Source organism: Herpailurus yagouaroundi, unplaced genomic scaffold (assembly GCF_014898765.1).
Source record: "Herpailurus yagouaroundi ecotype Mexico unplaced genomic scaffold, PumYag 28, whole genome shotgun sequence".
NCBI classification, from domain to species: Eukaryota; Metazoa; Chordata; class Mammalia; order Carnivora; family Felidae; genus Herpailurus; species Herpailurus yagouaroundi.
The window spans coordinates 106234611-106259174 of record NW_024412376.1 but is presented as its reverse complement, the minus strand read 5'-3'; the positions used below and the strand labels follow the sequence as shown (position 1 = coordinate 106259174).

Genomic DNA, 24564 nt, shown 5'->3' with positions numbered 1-24564 from the left:
AGAATTAACAAGTATACTCCAAAATCATTTCTCTCTGACAGACTCCTGGATTCGTGAATTTATACCAGAAAAGCATAAAACATGATGGGCTTCCCACATCCACAGGAACAACCACTTAGAACTTATGCCCCCAAATTTACCTACCATCTGCAGAGTATGACAGTTTCTCATTCAAACAGCTTTAGTGCATTTGAAAGTAGTTTATCTTTTTAGTTAGTGATTCACTGGGTGGCATAGTCTCTTCTAGCCTATGCTAATTTAAATTCCGTGTAAGGTGAAATATGGTTATTTTGTCTTCCAGCTATCAACTACAAGCTTATCCTGGCTACCGTCATACAAATGCTTATGTGCAGACCTAACAGGGATAAGAAAGATAATGTGTGGGAAAGTGTCGTGTGAAAAACTGCTCAAAACGTGTCCTACGGAGGGTTGGTCAGCAGTATTACCATCCCTGTTAGATGACGGAGTAGAGCAGGGCTAAAGTGACATGCCCAAGGTCACACAATTAATCTGGGGGTTAGTCATGGTTAAGACCTTCATGTTTTGACTTGATGTTTCTGAATTGCTTATTCAATATCCTCTTCTGCGGGTCTATAGACAATAGGCTTAACCTGAAGGGAAGGTGAGTACTCTTTTGAGCAAGGGAGATCTCTCCGAAATGTACACTGTACCTTGGTTCTTCATCTGTAAATCTTCTACCAGAGTTTGCAAGCTTTCCAGTCTGTTCTGAAGCTTCCGACATGTTTTTCCTGTTGTTTCTATTGGCTGAGACTGTGAAGCTATTAGAAAATTGCTTAGATGTGATATTAAAAGTCTATTCAGTATTTCTTTTTAGAAATCTTCCAATTACAAGTTAAACAACCTTTCTTTTAAAATAATGGAAACTTTAAAACACTATACAAATTAAAAAGTGTTTTATCTAAATATTCCAACACTAGCTTATTTGAATTTGTTTCAAAACAATCTGGCTTATTATTATTTAACTACATAGCATTAAATGGGATGAGCGAGAGGAATACTTTAAATTTAATGATACATTCATTCTAAATGACAGCTTTTCATACCAAACCTGTGTAGATATGTTAATTTAGGATTTGGAAGAGCAAGACTTAATACCGACACTGGCAATAGTTTTGAATATGTGTGAGACCAAGTGCCCATTTTAGTGGCTGTCACCTGAATGAGGACAGTTTTACATGGTGGGAGAGGGAGTCTGGATCCTGACATGGCCACAGTGAGCCTGGAATACATGTGGGAGGAGCAAGTGAAGAGGGGTTGGAAGCCGGTAAGCTAACCTCTACTAAGTATGCTACGTTTTGCTGATCTCTAAAAGATAGTTGATTGGCAACCCTGAAATCCTAACTTTGATCTTAGTCCCTGACTTGCTGTATAATCTTGAAAATATTTTTTGGTGGCTCATTTTCCTATCAAAAAAAAAAACCACTCTTTTCAGTAACAGACATTAGTATTAGAGGCAATCATCTAAGAATTACTTTAGTTCAAGAGGATGAAAACCACTTCCTCAGAGAGATATTTTTCACATGGATAATATAAAATACATGATGTTTGATTAGGATCTGACAATAGAAAAAAAAAGGAAATTCCATGCTATTATGTAATCACAAATTAATAATGAGGTGACCAGAGGTACTGTTCTACTTCTAGAGTAGTCACAGCTCTAATAGCTCAAGAATTTGCCTTTTTTAAAAAGTATTTTTATTTAGTATTTAGTATTTTTAAAGACACCAAGGAATAACTCAGAAATGTAAGAGAGGATGGAGGACAAAATACAGAAAAAAGATGGTAAAATGTACTAAAATCTGTGATTATGTTGTGGCTTGCAGATTTTGGGGAGATGTAGAAATGTATGAGGCATAGAATTTCTAAAGGCTGAGAGCTGACTTAACAGTGATGCAACAATTTGCCTAGTTTATCCCTTATCAAAGGGACTGATGCCAGAGAGCACGGGGTTGTTTGCATTGCTGTCAATATATGGTAAAAACATTTCAAGTTCAAGTCAGTATACATACACACACACACACACACACACACACACACACACACACATAATGTCCACTTATTTATCATGCGCTTAATCTAAATAAAACCATTTTCCTTATCTGTTTTAGCAAATAACAAATGAACTTAACATTTAAGAAATGAGGACATCTGACAAATTTGTATGATAAATACTTGCACTTACAAAGGCAGAGACTGAAGAGAGTCATGATTTGAGAGAATGTAAATAAGAAAGAAAAGTCACAACATTAAAAAAAAAAAAAAAAAGACCAAAATCTTATAATAAAATGCAGGGGGGGGAGTTCATTACTCATGTCAGAGTAATAGAGAAAATATTCACATACAATATCTATGCATATTTATTAAGAAGAGAGTGTGTGCATGCATGCGATAGCTGTTTTATTTAAATAAGACTCACTTAAGTTACACAGCATCAGTTAGAGTTTGCATATAAGAACACCATATAAGATCTTATTAATTCTGATTATGGAAAAGAACTTTCAATTCACCAGAGGAGGAAACCAATTAAGCTCATCAATGACATCAGATCATTCTTACCTTTAACAGAATCAGGTGAAAGAACGGGTTTCGTGGATCTATATGGTGATGTGGAACCTACTGAATCTTCAACCGAACTAGTTAGGAGTGAGTGAACTGGAGACTTCTTAGGAGAAGAATGGAATGAACGAGAAGCTGAATTTTTCACAGATGGACTTGCTAAAATTTTGCAAGAACAGAAGCAAAAGGACAGAAATAGTTAAAAATAGTATACTGCACTTCTCAAAAAGTCAAACTTTCATGAGAAAATATTCCCAATGATGGGGGTAAGGGGATGTTCCGATAAATACCCAAGGCTTTGGGTTAGAACTGCAAAGGGCTGTCTTAGAAATAAGGATGAACAGGAACAAGACCTGCCTTTGGGGGTCTTGAGATCTAGCTTCAAATTATCTTAATTCCCGATTGGATTAAATTGATCTGGGATTGTGGTGTTCTTAGTTGTCTACCAGAAGCAAGCATGAATGCTATCTGGAGGAAGGTAACCTCATTCTTTGCCTCCAACCATTTGAACAATTTTTCACAGATGTCTTTCATAGAATAAAAACAAACAGGCATAGAAGGAGACAAAACGATATGGCAGAAAACCAAGAGAAAAAAATCATATATACAAGTAATAGGTATAGACCCACAAGATCTGGATAGTGGAGGCACAGACAACCACAGATTTAAGCAGCATTATTCCAAACCCTAAACAGGTACTTCTTACATAAAGAAAACCATACCTGAACATATCAATAACAACTGCTAAAAAAGAAAAAGAAAAACACCCCAAAAACCTCAAAAAACAAATCAAAGACAAAAACAATCCTAAAGTTGCCAAAAGGGCAAAAAAGATTACATTTAAATGAGCAACCATTAAATTCAGAGCTGACTTCTCATAGAAACCGTGGAAACCAGAAAACCATGGAATATTTTCAAAGTGAAAGAAAAATGTCCTAAAATTCTAAACTCAACAAAAATATTCTTCAAAAATGATGATGAAATAAAGACAACTGCAGAAAAACAGAAACCGAGAGAATATATCACCAGCAGACTTACCTTAAAGGAAAAATTAAAGGCATTGAGGGTAAAATGACACCAGAGAGAAAGTAAAGTATAAACACATGGGTATATCTAAATGGATATTAACTGTATAAAACAATGCAAATTATCCATTGTGATGTTTACCTTTATAATTAGAATATACATGTGACAACAAGTGTTATATAATGTGAAAGACTAGTGAGTGGAATTAACATGTTCTAAAGTACTCACAATGCAAGAAAAAAGTAAAGCTCTCATTTATATTAATCTAACAAGGCAAGAATACATGTTGTATTCTCTTGGGTAATTATTAAAACAACAGTAAAACATGTAAGTGAAGTAAACCTCAAAGCATTAACTTCAAATAAATGGTCCTTTTCTTCAAAATATAGTTCTTAAAAGATTTCTCACAAGTTAAAGATTATTCAAAAATTAAGAATTTGCATTTATTTTATTAAAACTGTTTTGTTTTTTAGATATATACTGACAATCTTCCATAAAAAACAAGAAAATATGGAGATTTATCTTTCTCCTATCTCTTTCACCTCATACCTCAACTTTCCTTATTTACATTATTTCTGTAATATTATATTACTGTCCAGATTTACAGCTAAGCCTTTGTTGAATAACCATCATTTTCACAGCTTCATTCTTTTCTATTCATTTTAGTCTCTTCTATAGGAAGGCCAATTACACCTTCCAAATCTTTTTAAAAATTTTTCTAAATGTTTATTTATGTTTGAGAGAGAGAGAGAAAGAAAGAGAGAGAGACAGTGTGCAAGCAGGGGAGGGGCTGAGACAGACGAAGACAGAATCCGAAGCAGGCCCCAGGCTCTGAGCTGTCAGCACAGAGCCCGATGTGGGGCTTGAACCCATGAGCTCTGAGATCATGACCTGAGCCAAAGTTGGATGCTCAACCAACGAGCCACCCAGGCTCCCCATAACATATTCTCTGTAATTATTTTTGTCTTAGTTTTAAAAACTCTTTTTGTGTAATTTCCCCACAGAAGGTCTATCAAGTCCCTGTGATTTCAGTCATGCCTATCCCATTTATGTTTTTTCCTAAGGTTTTCTTCCCCCTGTAATGTTATTTTCTCTTCCATTTCTAGTCTGTTATGCCATTTTGCTTTTCAACAGATTCTGTTATCTTTCAATCTCTTCCTTGACTCCCTTGTTTAACAGATAGCATTATGTCTTTGGAAATTATAAAAAGAACCATCTGTCTCAATTCTTCTCTTTTTCTTTTCATCTGTTCAATAAGTATTTATTGAGCACCTGCTGTGTGCCTGGGATATATCAGGAAACCAAACGATACTTGCCCTTGTGCGGCTTTTGTCTAACAGGAGGCGACAGAGTCACCTTTATGAACAACGTAAATTAGTAAGTTACATATTAAAAGATACTAAGTGTGATTAAAAAAAAAACAAAAAAGGGTGATTGGGAGCATGGGAGAGTTACAATTCTGGCGGAAGGTCATGAGAGTAGTTTCATTGGGTAAGTGACATCTGAGCAGAGCCTTTAAAGGAGGTGAAGGGTTAGCAATGTGTAAGGAACAGTGGTGTAAAGGCCTTAGTACAGAAGCTGCCTGGGATGTTCAAGGAGCAATTCAAGGGTAGATGACACAGAGTGAATGAGGGGGGGGAGTAGGAGGAAATAAGCCTAGAGAGTTAATGCGGACTTACAGGCTGCTGTCATACCTGGCTTCCACTCGCATGGAAATGAGAAGCCACTGCAGAGTTTGAAGCAGGCCTGTCTTGTGTACTTTTCACTCACCTGTAGATGGGAATGTAAAACAACTAGATGGATCTTCTAGGTCTCCTGTCTGTAATGTGACCGGCTCTCTGGAAGCATAAGAATGGTCATGCAGACATTCCAATTCACAAATACAGTACTAAGATTTATGGACAGAAGCAAGCTAATGCACACAAAAGTGACAGACTAAAATACAAGCTAGGGATGGCAGTTATGACCCTAAATTGCAGAAATCAAAAAATATCAGGGAGATCCCAAGTTGCATTATTGTTAATCGTTCAGGGCCCATGAACATTTTGCAGAATGAAAATATAATGATATTGGTTAGAAAATTCATTTTTATAATAGCTATAAACCCGAAGTATTTCTCTCATAGATTCTAAGAGGCACAATCTTTATAACTTATTTTAAAATGAAAAAAAAAAGACAAAAAAAAAGGAACCTCTCTTAGCAATAGTCGTATCACTTTACAAAACTATTAGACTTACTTAAATCAACAGGTTGAAATAAACCACACTGTTCTCTGTGGTTTGGGTGACGGCACGAGGATACTATGGCAGCGGTTCCCTTGCAGGGGGTGTGTGATGCCCACACTGTCTTAATTATGACACTAACATCAGCATCTGCTTTGAACTCTCGGTCTCTCGCAAATGAGCAGTGGAGTTTCCCAGAGGATCCACAAGATCTGATACCACAACAGATTAAATGCCACTGCAGATATGAGAATCAGCTATCTTCTGTGAAGTCACATGTTAAATTGTAAAAGAATGCCTTCTCAACCATTTGTTTGAAAAAGTTATTTTTCATAATAAAATGCTATTAGGTGAACATGTGATACACACTGTTGTTTCTAAAGGTATATCAAAATGTTTTCTATTTTTAAAATGCTAATATGAAAACTTATTTTCTAATACTTAGAATAGCAATAAACAAAAGTTCTCAGGAATCGTCAATATTTGTGACTAAAAGGGGTCCTGAGACCAAAAAGTTTGAGGATAGCTCTATTAGGAGAAAAGCCCTAGAAAGGGAAGCCATGGATAGTCTTAATTATCAGGGCAAAGAGTGTTTTTGCTGCAGGAGGCAGTGGGGGAGCCTTTGAAGGTTCTGGGGCTTGGGGAAGGTCATACTCTGAGGTGTGCTTCAGGCAGATCAATTTGAAATTAATATATAGAAGTGACTGGAATGTTTATGAGACTGGAGTTTAAAAATACCCACACTCAACGCTGTCAAGACCACTGCAATAGTCTATAAGAAAGGTAAAAAGGCCTAGAGCAGTGTGGCAGGCTGTATAATGGCTGCCAAAAATATGTGCTATGAGTGTTGCCTTATGTGATGTGATGTGATGAAATCAAAGATCCTGAGATGGAGAGATTATTCTGGGTTTCTTAGGAGGGGGGCTAACTGCCATCCCAAAGGTCTGTAAAAAGGAGGCAGGGGGGATTTCATGTGAGAGAGAAGACGATTGTGGCAATCTCAGCAGAGAGGTTTGAAGATGCTATGCTCTGCTGCTATCTGAAGATAAAGGGAGAAGCCACAAGCCAGAGTGCAAGGAACAAAGCTCTAGAAGCTGGAAAAAAGTAAGGAAATGGATTAACCCCAAGGGCTTCTGGAGGGAGTGTGGACCTGCCAACATCCTGACTCCACCTGGTGGAACTGATTTGGGACTTCGGGCCTCCTTGGAAATGTAAGAGAGATCAATTTGTGTCATTTTAAGCAACTAATTTTGTTACAGCAGACATAGGAGATTAACACAGGCCGTTCCAGAGGACGTACAAAGAAGAAAATGGATTTGAGAACTGTTTTAGAGGCAAAATGAATAAGATTTGGTGACTAGAGAAACGCGACAAAGAAGAAAGAAGAATCAAAGAGAACGTTAGGGTTAAGCAGAGGTGCCCTGGAAAGCAGGGGGCCATTTACAGAAACAAGATGAGCTGGAGGGGAATGGTTTTGTGGAATGACCGCCTTTGTTTTATTTTGGTCACTGTGATCTTCAGGTCATTATGTTTCATCTCCTGAAACATCCACATGGAGATGTGTAAAAAGGAGCTGGATGTTTTGAAGCCTCTATTGGGAACCCTCCTTAGGGCATAATGTTGCTCATTAAGTTATAATAATATAACAAAATAAGAAAAGTCAATTGTCCACAAACTTCTGAGAAATGTGGCTCTCAGAATAATTCGAGCACAAATCCACACACCAGAGTTGTTCGTTTCTTTAATTTTTTTATTCTGTTTTGGGTATATGGACCATATTGATTTAGCTTAAAAGGCTGCAGAAGTTTCTAAATGAAGAAACATTGCTGTAAGATGCCGAGTCAAGCAAAGGTGCTGCAGTTACAGTGAAACGTTGTAGTAAAACAGCAACTGTGGTATTCTTTGTTTGTGAGTTTCCAAAATGGCCAGTGTGCTGAAGTACAGTATAGAGCATTCAAATGCATTTTTAATTTTCTAGTATGTTTCATGCTTTTCAGAACTTCTATTAAATATCTGAAAACCTCTTCTTCTTCTATTAAATATTCGAACACAGGTAGGGGCTAGGTCCCATCTTTTCCTCTCCAATCTGTCTCTTCACGAACACATCATTGCTGAAGGAAATAGACTTTTCTGGTCATGGAAAAACTATAGCAGAGCTTGACGCATCTCAGGGGAGCAGCCCTTCTGTGCCCTGTGCCTAGCACAGGGCCCTTTCCCAGGAGCTCAGTGCAGGTACACAGAGGCCGAACACGGAGGTGGTCACACACCTGAGCTCAGGAGCCAGCTAGACCTGAGTTCAAATCTGGCTCCACTGTTTACAAGCTGTATGACCCTGGCAAGCTGCTTAAACAATGTGAGTCTTCATTTCTAACCCACATATGGATATAAGATCAGGTTAGATAGACTGTGCTTCGGATTCTGTGTCTTCCTCTCTCTCTGCTCCTCCCCTGCTCATGCTCTCTCTCAAAAATAAATAAACATTAAAAAAAATTAGGCTATACAGACTAAATGAAATATCTATGGCATCCAGAAAATGTAAAGATAAAAATATGTAAAATAAAAAATGTAAAAATAAAAATATTGTTAATAGGTGTTACGTAGTGTCACATACATAGGTGAGAAGAAAATCAAAATTTGTTTTGATAAAGATATACTTAAAAAGTTCATTGTTGATCAAGCAGTAGGGACAGTAAGAAAATATTTTTAATACTGCCTTAATTCACTCATTACACAAAACTTTACTGAAAGGCTACTGTGTGTCAGGCAATATGGCTGACGCTGAAGATACAGCAATGAATAAGCCTCTGCCTAACTGAATTTGAACAGAATTCTTTTTCTTATTCTGAGGATATAAAAAAGGCTCTGATTCCTCTTATTTTTTTTTTTTACGTGGTGAAAATAGAAAAGATAAAAGTAAGTTTTTTTTTTTCCATGCAGTCAGTCAATAAACAGATCTTATCATTGTAAGCCCACGTTTGTCTGTCTTGCCCACTGTTACATTTTAAGGACCCAGTGTGGAGTATGACACTTCACGGACAGTTAACAATCTGCTGAATTAATGAATAAACAGTAGTAATGAGGACATTAGGACATTCAGGCATTGCTAAGATCATTTCTTACCTGCTAAGAGTTTCACTGGATTTGCTACCTTCGGTGGAGTCCCTTAATGAGTTGTTGCTTCTGTTGGCAGAAGGATGGGAGAAATGAAAGACTACACGGTGTTATTTTTACTTAATGATAAAACAACATTGTTTGAACATTGCTTTTACACCAATGCTGATTCAAAGGTGAGACTAGGGCTAATGGCTCTTCCAGGTGGAGAAACAGTGTGAAGAAAAGCATGGAGATGAAAAGGAGTGAACTCCTCTTGGACCCAGTAGTCTGTTTCGGTTAGAGCACACTACGGGAGTAACGGGGCTGGTGACAAGTTAGGGACCTCCTTCAACCTCAGACTAAGGAACCAGGTACCTAATCAGCAGGCAGTGAGGAGCTCATGAAAACCTGCGGGCAATGGCCTCTGTGTTTTACCTGAATTAACAAATTAACATTAGCCTTTTTTCCTTTTTGGTTAAAGTCAGTTCTCAGAAGTTGTCTCTGTTAAGGGGTTATGGATTTAATTTCTTTACGCTCTTTTTAGGATTTCATTTAAAAATTCAGCTATTCAATTACTGAGGAAAATAGGATTATTTTCCGTGAGGTTCTTATAATCCTGTACTGAGATTGTTAGCATCTCCTTCTGGACTACCTTCCTCTCAAAAGTTATGTAAGCCATTGTAAATGAGTGTAAATGTAGAAAAATCTTCCATTTTTGGTATGGCATACCTATAAATATCTTAATATGGGTAAACAGTAGCAAAATTTAAAATAAGCAAAAAAAAAAATCGTATTGATTTTGAGAAAGCACATTGCACTGAAATCCACTTTAGTTTCAGTTAAACAATGTAAACAGCTTTCCTTCAGTGAACCCCAAATGCTCCTAAATTCCCATGTAAACTGTCCAGACTTCCCAAATTACCTGGAAACATAAAAAATTCTTAGACAATTAATTAGATTCAGAATCTCAGATTCTTCTTACGTCTGGCATATCTCTGATCTCAGGCTTGATTCAGTAATGCAATCTCTTACTCTATCATCTCTGTACAGATAAATATAACTTTCAGTGAATTATACAAAGAACAATTTCCTGATTCCATCTATTTTTAGAATAATCAACTGCTCCTATGTATTTAACTCTTCTTTAAAGTGTAAAAGTAGATCTTAGGCCTCCAAGCAAATTTTGCAGAAGGCTGTCCCTGGAGTTCAACTCAGAAATATTTTCTGTTCCATGGACTCCCAAAAGCTTTCGGCTGAGTTTAGGCTTTGGTGACAACGTTATTTGTAAGATTATAGCAAATTAACATACATTCTTTAAAGGCAGGTACCAAATATATTCATGTTCAATATAGTCCAAAATAGTTCAAGCCCATAATTAATGGCTAAAGTGATGAAATCATCTCATCAGGGAGATCATGGTAATCTTTGTGGACTGATTGGTGTGGGGAGCCAGGGGGTCTAACTTTCACTTTTGGCTTTGCTTCTTTGCTTTATAGGAGAAGGCAACTCAGTCTATGCCTAAATTTACTCATCTGTCAAATGAGAACCAAGGACTTTCCTATTAGATTATACCTTGAGAGTCATGTAGTTTTCAAGGTTCTAGTTTAGCTCCACCATCGAAATTGTGCGGCTGCAGGCAAGTCAAAATTTTGAAACTTATGTTTATCTCATCTGTAAAATGGGATAAATAAATCCTGCTCTATCTTAGCTCAAACGGTTGTGATAATCAAATAAGATTATGGGTGTGAGGGGTACTTGGGTGGCTCAGTAGGTTAAGCATCTGACTCTTGATTTTGACTCAGGTCATGATCTCATGGTTCGTGGGTTCGGTTCATGGGTTTGAGCCCCGCGTCGGGCTCCATATGGACAGTGTAGAGCCTGCTTGGGATTCTCTGTCTCCTCTCTCTGCCCCTTCCCCACTCTCTCTCGAGTGAGAGAGATTCAGTAATGCAATCTCTTACTCTATCATCTCTGTATAGATAAATATAAGTCTCAGTTAATTATACAAAGAACAATTTCCAGATTCCATGTATTTTTAAATGCGTGCTCTCTCTCCCTCAATATAAAAATTAAAGAAAGATTTAAAAAGCGATCTTAGATGTGAAATCTGTTGGGAACTATACATTATTATATGACTGTAACTTTGGGTAACACCTTGCTTTGACAGCTTATGAGCAGAATAACGGCATTATTTACTCTTGATATCAAGTTGTTTTACTTTTGCTTAGCTTCTCCACTTTCATACTGTTTCCCCTGGTAACGTCAGATATTCTTCAAAGTTGTTTAAACATCAACCTCCCACAGAGTATCATGTAGACAACTAATGGCAAACCGCTGGTGACAGCAGCTTGCCCACTCTGCAGCACACCCAGTCTTACACAGCCACATAGGACGCTCCCAGGGATGGTGTTCTCCCTTCTTCTTCGGGCTTGCCCAGAGGCACAGCTGGCTCCTCGTTGATCACACTTCTCAACTCTTGGAGAAGCTGTTTCAGGTCCCTCGTTGGATCTTCCTTCAACGTGTTAGGTTTCAACGAGTGCTGCATTGACACAATTCACAAAATGAACACCCTGGTTTTTATTTTTAGAGTTGTATGTTATTTCCTATTATAAAATTAATTCAGCTGGTAAGTAGAAATTTTGGAGGAAAAGAAGAAAAAACAAGAATCATCTGTAATCTTACTACTCAGGGATAATCAGTACTAACCAACCAATAATCAACACAGTGCTATATCTAATTTATAAATGTGTATATACTTATTTATATATATATTTAAATTAAAATATACACACATAGAATCACACTATACACATCTATCTTTAAACAATTTTAATAATGTAGTATGAAGTCATTAAATATTTACAACTATATCCAGGCAAAATAATTCCAATACTTTGTTTACGGTTGAACTAATTTTATAAAACTACAGAATTTTAAAAGTAAGGAATTCTAGGTGTGCCTGGATGGCTCAGTCAGTTGAGTGTCAGATTTCAGCTCAGGTCATGATCTCACAGTTCCTGAGTTTGAGCCCTGCTTTGGGCTCTGTGCTGACAGCTCAGAGCCTGGAGCTTGCTTCAGATTCTGTGTCTCCCTCTTTCCCTCTGTCCCTCCCCTGGTCACACTCTGCCTCTCTCCCTCTCAAAAGTAAATAAACGTTAAAAAAAAAAAAAAAAGTAAGGAATGCTTTAGAGATGAATTAATTTACTCCCCCATTTTACTGATGAGGAAAGAGACATTCAATATTTTCAAACTGTGTTAGTCAGTATTTGAGAATAAGTTTTAAAAAGATTTTCAGATTGGGTGCCTGGGGGGCTCAGTCCATTAAGCGTCTGACTTCGGCTCAGGTCATGATCTCGTGGTCTCTGAGTTTGAGCCCCACATCCAGCTCTGTGCTGACAGCTCAGAGCCTGGAGCCTGCTTTGGATTCTGTGTCTCCCTCCCCTGCCCTCTTTCTCTCTCTCTCTCTCTCAAAGAAATAAACATTAATTGGGGTGCCTGGGTGGCGCAGTCGGTTAGGCGTCCGACTTCAGCCAGGTCACGATCTCGCGGTCCGTGAGTTCGGGCCCCGCGTCGGGCTCTGGGCTGATGGCTCGGAGCCTGGAGCCTGTTTCCGATTCTGTGTCTCCCTCTCTCTCTGCCCCTCCCCCGTTCATGCTCTGTCTCTCTCTGTCCCAAAATAAATAAAAAACGTTGAAAAAAAATTTTAGAAAAAAAAAAGAAATAAACATTAAAAAAATTTTTTTTAAATAAAAGATTTTCAGATATACAAGTATTTGCTGATGAATATTTATACTACAATAAAACTTACAGATGTTCCCAAAAGGCACCTCAAAAGGGGAAACCAAATGATAGTCAGAAGTTGCACTGGTGAGCAGGTGGTCTTAGTAGGAGGACATTCATGGCTAGAAAATCATCAATCGTCAAGCTATTTTTTTAAGTTTATTTATTTATTTTGAGAGAGACAGACACAACACAAGCTGGGGAGGGGCAGAGAGAGAGAGGAGAGAGAGAATCTCAAGCTCCCCCCATGGGGCTTGATCCCATGGGCTCGATCCCATGAACCGTGAGATCATGACCTGAGCTGAAACCAAGAGTTGGACGCTTAACCGACTGAGCCATCCAGCACCCCCATCATCAAGTTATAAAGCTGGAGGTGTCTATCTCAATGTAGAGTTAAACCTGCCATACACATTGGGTGCTGAATGAACGCCAGCTTTGCTTGTCTAGAGTCCACGCCAAACGAGTGTTAATGTTACTGATATAACACTCCCATCCCCTCCCCGTCCTAACCCCGCTGACAAACCACATATACCATTTAGCTGAAGATGTCAAGAGTTATGACTAACTGAGTGGTGGTAAGTATGGTCTTTCCAGTTTATTGATGGTGACCTTACCTGGAAATTACCATGAGTTCAGAGTTTCATAAATCAGACTCAATTTAATGATTAAATTTGTCTCCATTAATTTAAAATATATACAAATGTGGACCAATTTTTAATAGCCTTAATTTTTATAGCAGTTTTAGGTTCACAGAAAAATTGAGTGAAAGGTACAGAGATTTCCCATATATATCCCTGATTACATAGGTGCTAAACCGGTTTCTCATAATATGAATAAAAACTTTTGTCTCTAAGCAGATGATCCAATTTTACCAAATACTGGCTTTGTCTTGTCCTAGCCCTGTTGGACATAATGTCTGTTATGGAATAAAACTTCAAAAACTTTATAAGGAAAACCTTATCCTATTGCAATCTTCAGTCACCTTAGTTCTTACCTTAAAATCTCAGTGTAGCACCTGGACTTTCATTCATATCATCTGCCCATTAGGAAGTTTATTAGAGAAGTTTAGTAATTACTAAAAATGTTCAGGCCTTGACATTTATTATAAGTGATAGTATAATAGCCTACAAACATATAAATATGGCTTTTTTTCACCCTGACATCAGGGCACTTGTTTCTTTGAGAGTGACTGGTGCTTTATAAGACAGAAAAGTTTGAAAAAAATTCAATTCCAACATTCACTTAGCAATTGATCATAATCAGTCCTATGACATTTTCTTATTATGACTTCATCCTAATACTTTTAAGAGCTTTGAAATGTGTGCTGCTCCTCTAATTAAAATGTAAGCTGCTTTACAGAAGCAAGGACTGGTTTTGATCATCACTCTTTATATACTCCATTACAAATAAGCTATACTTGGCTTGTGTATGAAATCACAAAACTATCAAGGTTGGAGGGGTCTTAAAGATCATTTGGGCTTAGTCCAATCTCCAAACAGTACAGTCCAATCTCCCCTAGCAGTACACTTATCTGGCCTTTGCATGATCACCAAACATCAAGGAAGGCAGTTTAATTTTTATATACCTTTAATCCTTTGAGAGAAAGGCTTATTAAACTCAATTTCCTCCATACTTCTATACTGGTCATCATTTTACCCCTCAGGCCATACAGAACAAGTCAAACGTAACCCTCAAGAAATGGACACTTATTTTGTCACTCCAGCCTCCACTCCCCTACCTCCACTTTCTAACACACACTGCAGGCTAAATCTCCTCAAGCCGTCTACTCTTTTCATAAGGCATGGGCTCACAATTTCTCACCACTCTGGTTCTATCTCTTTGGACAGACTCTGCTTGATCGGTGAGTCTCTTAAACAACCATGCCCAAAAAATGAAATCTAGAATTCAGGGAGAGTCCAGAGCAGTGTGGAGAAGAGCTGTCCCCCTCTGGGATCTGGATGCTATCATTAAAACCTTGTTTGACTGCCACGTAATACTGTGGACTCAGACTGATCAGGGAGTCAACGGAGGTTCCCTAGGTCTTTTCCACATGTTATTGATAAGCCCCATCTTCCATATCCTATACTTTGCATTTCTGTGTATTTCTTACCGAGTTCTAGACTACATTTATTCTTTAAAAAAATTTTTTTTAATGTTTGTTTATTTTTGAGACAGAGAGAGACAGAGTGCGAGTGGGGTAGGGGCAGAAAGAGAGAGGGAGACACAGAATCCCAAGCAGACTCCAGGCTCTGAGCTGTCAGTACACAGCCCGATGTGGGGCTCAAACCCATGAACTGCGAGATCATGACCTGAGCTGAATTCAGACCCCCAATTGACTGAGCCACCCAGGCACCCCTAGACGACATTTATTCTAATGAAACTTTCTCTTCCTAGACTTAGATCATCATTCCAAACTGTCAAGATAAATAAGTAGAAGCACCATTTATCTAGCGCTTGCCAGACACCAGGCACTCTATATATTATCTCATTTGAACTTCAATTTTCAAACCACCCAATAAGGTAGAAATAATCACTTCCCTTTTAGAAATGAGACAACTCAGGCACAGAGAGGTTAAATAATTTGGTCAAAATTACACGAGGGGTAAATGGCAAAACTGGAATGAAGACTGTCATCTGTCTGACTTCAAAGCCCATGGTCTTTCCACGGTGGCACACTGCCTGGTTCTCACTGGGTATATTCGTTAGGAAATGTGATCAGCATGCTATGAGGTATCCAAATTTAGGATCACAAAATTACAGAATATGGGCACAGAGTAAATAATATAGTTGAGCAGCTGGCCTCAACATAATTACAGTCTGGTTATTACTGAAAGTAGTTCACAAATCACATGAGGGAAATTACCCCAAACTCAGAGGCATTAAACAAAGATTGATTTATAAGTTAAATGCACCCTGGGAATCTTTAAAACTACTCAAGAGATATTAACACAAACGCCAGTACCATTTCCTAACCCATTCTTGAGGTGACAGGGAATAGACAGTGTGATACAGTGGAAAAGAGCACAGGCTTTTGCCTCTACCATTCTTCCACTATGTGATCTAGGGCAAGTTACCTTCTACGTTCAAGAAACTTCACAGGACACCTACTATGGGCCAGACACTCCATTAAAAAGCTAAAGTAAAATGACAAATGTGTCTGGCCCCTGTCTGTGGAGACTGTACAGATTAATATGGGAGGCAAATGCATAAACAGATAATTTCATTAACTAGTGGAATGCTTCTTCTCATCTCTATTTCCTCACCTGTAAAAAGGAGGAAAATGCCTGTTACTTTACAAGGATGGCATAAGCAGTGAGAAGTACTAATGTGTGCATGGTAAGTATCCAAGAAAGGCTGGTTTCCGCCTCACTCTCCCCTTAATACGAAAACATATTTTTTATGCTCCATATTACTGATCTAGAATCACCAGAAAGGTACTATAACATATAGTTAGTACCAGCCACTAATAAAAGTTATCAGAGTTAGTTGTGCATTCCAGCTACTATGCTCCCCTTGATAGAAGTAGAGATATTACCACTCTTTTTCCTTTATTTTTCTTTCAAATTTCAGGGGAAAAGTTAACATGGTTACTGTCAGAAACTTATCTCCTCTTTGTTTTCAAATAGTTTTATTATTTTCTTAATTATTTTAAATTTAATTTTTTTAATTTAATTTTTTTTAGAGAGAGAGAGAGCATGAGTGAGGGAAAGGGGCAGTGGATGAGAGAGAGAGAGAGAGAGAGAGAGAGAGAGAGAGAGAGAGAGAGAGAATCTCAAGCAAGCTCCATGCTCAGCATGGAGCCTGATGTGGGCTCGATCCCACAACCTTGGGATCATGACCTGAGCTGAAATCAAGAGTTGGTTGCTCAACTGACTAAACTATCTAGGTTCCCCCAAAGTAGTTTTTTAAACAGTTTCTTGTAAGGGGGAAACATGTTCAATAGCTTACCTTTTCTTCTGGAGCCCTCATAGGGAGGAAAGCATTTACCTTTGTGGTTTTACACAATACTCTCTACGCTGACATTCACAAAACGGTAATATGGTGGCTCTAGAATTGAACCTCCTATACACCTGGAAGAAAATAATTCTTTCTCTCTTTAGTCCTTCCAGTAAAATATAAGTGAGCCATGAAAGGAAATATTAGGAACGGGATAAGATGGGATTCTAGAGGCTTGAATTAAATAGCAGAAAATTAAACACTTATACAATGAACAGCCAATAAATAGGGGCAAAAGTGCACAGCCTGAAAGTTACATCTCCGTAAATTTTATAACTACCACTTAAAAACAGTATTTCTTTGTTATAAGTATGTGTTCAAATAAAGTATTGGGTCTATTTTTTAAAAAGTATAATTACTTTTCTATGCAAACAACATTATTTTCTTTAACAAAAGGAGAAGTGAACTTGACACAATTATATCAAATGTTAACTATTTAACAAATGTTATTTGTTGAGAGGTGTGTGTGTGTGTGTGTGTGTGTGTGTGTGTGTGTGTGTGGTGGGGGGCAGTGTGTGCACATATGTCCTGCAATATGTAAAAGATTTTGCTACATGCTGAGGCATAGGAACTACCTCCAGATACCACATACATTTAGCTCAAACCAAGGAATCTCAAGGCTGTGGCAAAGATCCCCTAATAGTTGTGGAACCAAAGCAGACAATATAATTTACCTATAGACACTGTCCTCATGCATCCATAAACTTCAGAGAATTTGGTTCCATTAGGGAATCTTGTGGAGAAAACCTCCAAGAAATATTAAGTGTAAAAAAAAGCAAATTGCAAGCCAATATGTATAGTATTGTATAGTATATGTATAGTATTATTAAAATCGTGTGTGTATTAGTTCACTTTTTGTTGAAGATTTATTTATAGATTACTACTGTATCAAAATTATAGGAGAGTGGTTACTTCTTGGGGGGTGGTGGAATAGGGAGGACCACAGAGGTAAGTTACTGGTAAAGCTCTAGTTGTGGGCTGGGCAATGTGTTCAGTTGTATTAAGTATTATTTTAAACAACCAAATAAAGCTATATAGGGTTCAACAATGACAGTGTGTCATAGATCAAGGATTATGACTAAGCCATTCCTATGTACCAATTCTGTGCAAGTTCAGTGTGTGAACCGAAACTTTTCTTTAACACAAACATAAAAGAGGACAGAGAAAGAACATATAAGTTATCTGGGAATTCTTAAACAGCATGACGAGCGTGAGATTAGAATCAAACAGACTTGAGTGCTAATACTGGCTCCTCCGTGTACTAGTTGTGGGACCTCAGGAAACCTGACCACTCTGAGTGCCCATTTCCTCAATTTAAAAACAGGGACATTATGATGTTGAGGTATGATCCGTCTATCTCTACTTTTCTGAGGGCTTAACAAGAAAGGATGCTGTATTTTGTCAAATGCCTTTTCTGCATCTATTGAGAGGATCATATGGTTCTTATCCTTTCTTTTATTAATGTGATGTATCATGATTGATTTGCAGATACTGAGCCAGTCCTACAGCCCAGGAATGAATCCCATTTGATCATGGTGAATAATTCTTTTTATATTATGTTGAATTTGACTTGCTAGTATCTTGTTGAGAATTTTTGCATGCAGGTTCATCAGGGATATTAGCCTATAATTCTCCTTTTTAGTGGAGTCTTTGGTTTTGGAATAAAGGTAATGCTGGCCTCATAGAATCAGTTTGAGAATAGGTATTGATCTTCTTTAGATGTTTGGTAGAATTCCCCTGGGAAACCATTTGGCCCAGGATTCTTGTTTGTTGGGAGATTTTGAACAACTGATTCAATTTCTTTACTGGCTATGGGTCTGTGAAAATTTTCTATTTCTTCCTGTTTCAGTTTTGGTAGTTTCTATGTTTCTAGGAATTTGTCCATTTCTTCCAGATTGCCCAGTTTGTTGGCATTTAATTTTTCATAGTATTCTCTTATGATTGTTTGTATTTCTCTTATGATTGTATTGTTTGTGTTGTTTGTGGTCTCTCCTCTTTCATTCGTGATTTTGTCTATTTGGGTCCTCTCTCTTTTCTTTTTGGTAAGTCTGGTTAAGGGTTTATCAATTTTTTTTTATTCTTTCAAATAAATTTAGTTTATTTAATTTCATTGATTTAGTGTAGTTTCATTGATCTGTTCTACTGGGTTTTTGGTTTGTTTCTATTTATTTCTACTCTAACCTTTACTATTTCCCTTCTTCTGTTGGCTTTAGGCTTTATTTGCTGCACTTTTTCTAGCTCCTTTAGGTGTAGGGTTAGATTGTATATTTGGGACTTTTCTTGCTTCTTGAGATAGGCCTGAATTGCAGTGTACTTTCCTCTTAGGACTGCCTTTGCTGCATCCCAAAGGATTTGGAACATACCTCAACATCATAAAGGCCATATATGAAAGGCTCACAGCTAATATCATCCTCATTGGGTAAAAACTGAGAGCTTTCCCCCTTAAGATCAGGAACATGACTGGGATGTCCATTCTCACCATGTTGTTCAACTTGGCACTGGAAGTCCTAGTCTCAGCAATCAGACAAAAAGAAATAAAAGGCAACACAAATTGGCAAGGAAGAAGTCAAACTTTTACTCTTTGCAGATGACATGATACGCTGTATAAAGCCCCAAAAGACTCCACCAAAAAACTGCTAGAACTGATCCATTAATTCAGCAAAGTCACAGGATATAAAACCAACATATAGAAATCAGTTGCATTTCTATACACCAATAATGAAGCAGCACAGAGAGAAATCACGGAATCAATCCCATTTACAACTGCACCAAAAACAATAAGATACCTAGGAATAAACCTAACCAATCAGGTAAAAGATACGTATACTGAAAACTATAGAAAGCTTATGAAAGAAATGGAAGAAGACACAAAAAATGGAAAAACATTCCATGCTCATGGATTAGAAGACCAAATATTGTTAAAATGTCAACACCACCCAAAGCAATCTACACATTTAATTCAATCCATATCAAAATAACACCAGTATTCTTCACAGAGCTAGAACGAACAATTCTAAAATTTGTATGGAACCAGAAAAGACCCTGAATAGGCAAAGTAATGTTGGAAAAGAAAACCAAAGCTGGAGGCGTCACAATTCTGGACTTAAAGCCGTATTACAAAGCTGTAATCATCGACAGTATGGTACTGGCAACAAAAATAGATGCATAGATCAATGGAACAGAATAGAGAACCCAGAAATGGACCCACAAATGTATGGCCAACTAATCTTCAACAAAGTAGGAAAGAGTATCCAATGGAAAAAAGATATTCTCTCTAGCAAATGGTGCTGGGAGAACTGGACACCAACATGCAGAAGAATGAAACTGGACCACTTTCTTACACCGTGCACAAAAATAAAGTCAAAATGAATGAAAAACCTAAATGTGAGACAGGAAACCATCAAAATCCTAGAGAACACAGGCAGCAACCTCTGTGACCTTGGCTGCAGCAAATTCTTACTTGACATGTCTCCAGAGGCAATGGAAACAAAGGCAAAAATGAACTATTGGGACCTCATCAAGATAAAAAGTTTCTACAGAGCAAAGGAAACATTCAACAAAACTAAAAGAACTGATGGAATGGGAGAAGATATTTGCAAAGGATATATTGGATAAAGGGTGAGTATTCAAAATCTATAATGAATTTATCAAACTCAACACCCAAAAAACAAATTATCTAGTGAAGAAGTAGGCAGAAGACATAATAGATACCTTTCCAAAACAGGCATCCAGATGGCTAATAGACACATGAAAAGATGCTCAACGTCATTCATCCTCAGAGAAATACAAATCAAAACAACAATGAGATACCACCTCACACCTGTCAGAATGGCTAAAATGAACAACTCAGGAAACAAGAGATGTTGGTGAGGATGCAGAGAAAGGGGAACCTTTTTACACTAACGGTGGGAGTGCAAACTGGTACACCCACTCTGGAAATAGTATGGAGATTCCTCAAAAAGTTAAAAACAGAACTACCCTTACACCCAGCAATTGCACTACTATATTTACCCAAAGGATATAAAAATGCTGATTTGAAGGGACACATGCACCCCAATGTTTATAGCAGCACTATCACCAATAGCCAAAGTATGGAAAAAGCCCAAGTGTTCATTGACAGATGAGTGGATAAAGAAGATGAGGTATACATATACATATACATATACATATACATATACATATACATATACACACACACACACACACACATATACATACGTGTATGTATTCCATTTCTTTCATAAGCTTATATATATGTGTATATACACGTATGTATATATGTATACACACACACACAATGGAATATTACTTGGCAATCAAAAAGAATGAAATCTTGCCATTTGCAATAACACAGAACTAGAACATATTATGCTAAGTGAAATAAGTCAGGCAGAGAAAGAAAAATATCACATGATTTCACTCATATGTGGAATTTAAGAAACAACAGATGAACACAGGGAAAGGGAAGGAAAAATAAGATAAAAACAGAGAGGGAAGCAAACCATAGAGCCTCTTAAATATAGAGAATAAACTGAGGGTTGCTGGAGGGGAATTGGGTGGGAGATGGGCTAGATGGGTGATGGGCATTAAGGAGGGCACTTGTTGGGATAAGTATTGGGTACTATATGGAAGTGATGAATCACTGGGTTCTACTCCTGAAACTATTATTACACTATATGTTAAATGACTTGGTTTTAAATAAATAAATTTTTAAAAATGGAGACAATACAATCTATCCTGCTGGATTACTGTTAGGATTAGAAATAATGTATTTAAGGCAAATGGCCTATTGTTAGTATTAAGTCAATAATTACCTTTTAATCAAAACAGAATCCATTTTGGTGAAAAATAATACAATTTTTATTAGCAACTTGACAAATTAAAAGAGAATTATTATGGAGAACAAGGCCTCAAATGAAGTTATACCATGCAAAAACATATTTCTGAGAAGTTAGTTGCCTGATAGATAATATTTTATAAACAACAAATTAATTCTTGAAGGGTTTTTATTTAAAAAAACCCACTTATATTTTCTGAATATATACATGCTTTGTTCTGATTATAAAGGTATTACATTTTCACTTAAAAATTAAAAAAAAAACATGATTAAAAATCCCACGTGCCAGAAGATAAACGCTGTTAACATTTCAACATTTTTATCTGTTTCCCTCCTGTGTTTTTGCAATCTCTAAAGTTACCGAATGAGTGGAGAGGATGGTTTCTGGCTTGGAAGACTTCAGTGAAGAGGAGTGTTAAGTCTTTGTCCTTTTTTGCCTCTTTCCTCACTTGTTAGCTGCCCATTTGGGCCCTCCATGGTTGGGGACAGAAAGAAAGGGAGGAAAGCAGAGGAGGAAGGTGAGCCCCACTTGAATGGTCCCTGCGGTGATGTCTGGGGTCTTCACTAGCAGGTGAGCTGGTTTATGAGCCGTGCCCGGCGCCGGTCTCCCAGCAGTTTATACCCCTATGAAGATCATGCTGGGGTCTTTAAAAATGACCCTTTCTCTAGGGCCTATATTCAGTCCATGAGAAGTACATGCCTTACATTTGCCCCCCACTGGGGAAGTGCTATATGCCACCAAGGCAGTCCTCTTTTCTACTTTGCCAGTGACAAGAGGCTCTTGATTAGGAATTTCTCTTGAGGGGACTCATAAACCAAAACCCAGGGGACACTTGTCTAGCACTGGAAGAGTATTCCCTGAAGCTTCTTTATCTCCACTTGAGGCAGGGGAGGGTGCAGCAAGTCTCTTCTAAATAGTTCTCTGTGGGCCTCTTCAACTTGCAACCTCTCTTTTAAAACCTTGAACTGATGAGTCAAGGGTAGTAAAACTGGTTCTGCCATCTTCTCCCTTGTGCCGCACAGGGGGGTCTAGTACCTTGCTTTGGGATGTCTCTGTCTTATTCCTGGCTTTGGGGCCTCAGGCAAAACTGAGAGATAGGCCATCTGTATATGTATATACTACTTTTTCATCAAATTTTTAGTCATTTGACATACCATGAACATTTTCCCTCTAAATATTAGTTTAAAACATAATTGATGGGGCGCCTGGGTGACTTAGGCAGTTACGCATCTGACTTTTGCTCAGGTCATGATCTCACAGTTCGTGAGTTTGAATTCCATACCAGGCTCTGCTTGGGACTCTCTCTCTCTCTCTCTCTCTCTCTCTGAAAATAAATAAATAAAATTTAAAAAAATCTTTAAAAAGACATAACTGTTAATGGCGACACTGATGTTTCATAATTTTTAAATCAATGCCCAATTGTCAGGCCCTATTTCCAGGTTTTGCTATTAGAAATAATGTTCGGTGACCATCTTCCTATATTTACCTTGGTGCCTAACTCTGATTATTTCCTCAAGACCAAATTCTAGAAATGATATTATTGAGTCAAAGGGCATTTTTTGGACTTGAGATAGCATCTTCTAGAGAAGTCATAACAGTCCAGGGCAGTATGTGAGGAGCTGGTAAGTCATCACCTCTGTCCTCACAATAAGAAAAGAGCTGAACAAACTAATAATCAGAAACTCTTCTTAGGTCTGTCTGAGAAGTGAGGTCACAGGGCAAAGTGCTACCCTCCAAAGTAGAAGCAAATATACAGAATCACGGCTGACTGAAGCAGAAACCCTTCATTTAAGCCAGTAATGGGTAGAAAAATTTTAATTGATGGATTGCTAGAGGCTCAGTGTGGACAAACTCAAGAGTTAAAAACTCCAAGTTGGGGCCACATACTTCTGTGAGTTTTACATCCAGGAGCCCAGCACTGGGTTCTCAGGGTGACGACTGGAGAAAAATCCCCTTGTGTTTCTGTCAGGAATGGGGGGAAAGTACATATTTTGAAATCTGCTCAAAGCATTCCATTCTTTGTAGCAAATCCAGCCCTCAAGGGACACTATTAAACCAGAGACCCTAAATACCTTGGATTATACCAGAACCTGACCAATGTGGGGGAAGGCAAATACCCATCTCAACCTCTTCCTGTCTCACTTAACGGTGGTGGTGGCGGAGGTAACAAAACTGAGAACTTGGAAGGGCCTCATCCCAGTGGCACAGGCTCACTAGCAGACTGAGACCTAATCATGACTATAGCATGCTTCCCCTCTCCTCACACCTTACTACAACCCATGACATCAATAATGCTTCTGTATAATAATGGGATTAAAACAGAAAGAAATGCATGTCAAAGACCTTATTTAAGAAGTCTCTAGGGAAACCCAAAGAAGAGGAAAAAAAACAAAGACATCAGAGGAAATTTTAGCCTCTGACACCTATATAGCTAGCTACCTAAGCAGCAAACACAGTCCTAACTCCTAGCCAAATAAACACAAAAGCCTCACACTAAAGGTCTACTTATCTCAGTTCTTTTTACCCAGTACATCATGTCCAGCTTTCAACAAAAAATTAAACTGATACTAAAAAAGACAAACAAACAAACAAACAAACAAACCCAAAAACACACAGTTGAAGATACAGAGCCAGCATCAGAATCAGACTCAGATATGGCAGAGATTTGGGAACTATAAGAGTAGGAATTTAATTATGATTAATACTTTAAGGGTTCTAATGGAAGGAGTGGACAACATACAAAAACAGATAATGTAAGCAGAAAAACTGAAATTCTAAGGTGGAATCAAAAGGATATCCTAGAAAAAATTATAAAGAAATGAAAGAGGCCTTTGAAAGGTACATCAACAGACTGGGCATGCCCAAGAAATAATCAGTGAGCTTGAAGATATGTTAATGGAAACTTCTAAAACTGAAATGCAAAAAGAAATGAAAAAGATGGACTAGAATGTCTAATTGCTGTGGGACCACTGTCAGAGGTGTTACAGAATGTAGCATAATGGGGATACCAGAAGGAAAAGAGAGAGATAGAA

At 37.8% G+C, this 24564-nt stretch overlaps 1 protein-coding gene across 14 annotated transcripts in view; it reads right to left on the bottom strand.

Moving 5' to 3' along the window:
- CCDC158 (coiled-coil domain containing 158) overlaps positions 1–24564 on the bottom strand; it is a 103279-nt gene that overhangs the window by 1731 nt on the left and 76984 nt on the right. For 11 of the 14 annotated variants that reach the window (XM_040480739.1, XM_040480798.1, XM_040480847.1 and 8 more), the window contains 6 exons: positions 11297–11457; positions 9901–9960; positions 8946–9005; positions 5374–5441; positions 2578–2736; positions 672–771 (listed from right to left, as the gene is read on the bottom strand). In XM_040480739.1, coding sequence (XP_040336673.1) covers positions 672–771; positions 2578–2736; positions 5374–5441; positions 8946–9005; positions 9901–9960; positions 11297–11457 — 608 coding nt within the window. Of the gene's footprint in view, positions 1–671; positions 794–2577; positions 2737–5373; positions 5442–8945; positions 9006–9900; positions 9961–10714; positions 10890–11296; positions 11458–24564 lie in introns of those variants that run through there. The other 3 variants (XM_040480802.1, XM_040480828.1, XM_040480836.1) reach the window with 3 other exon arrangements.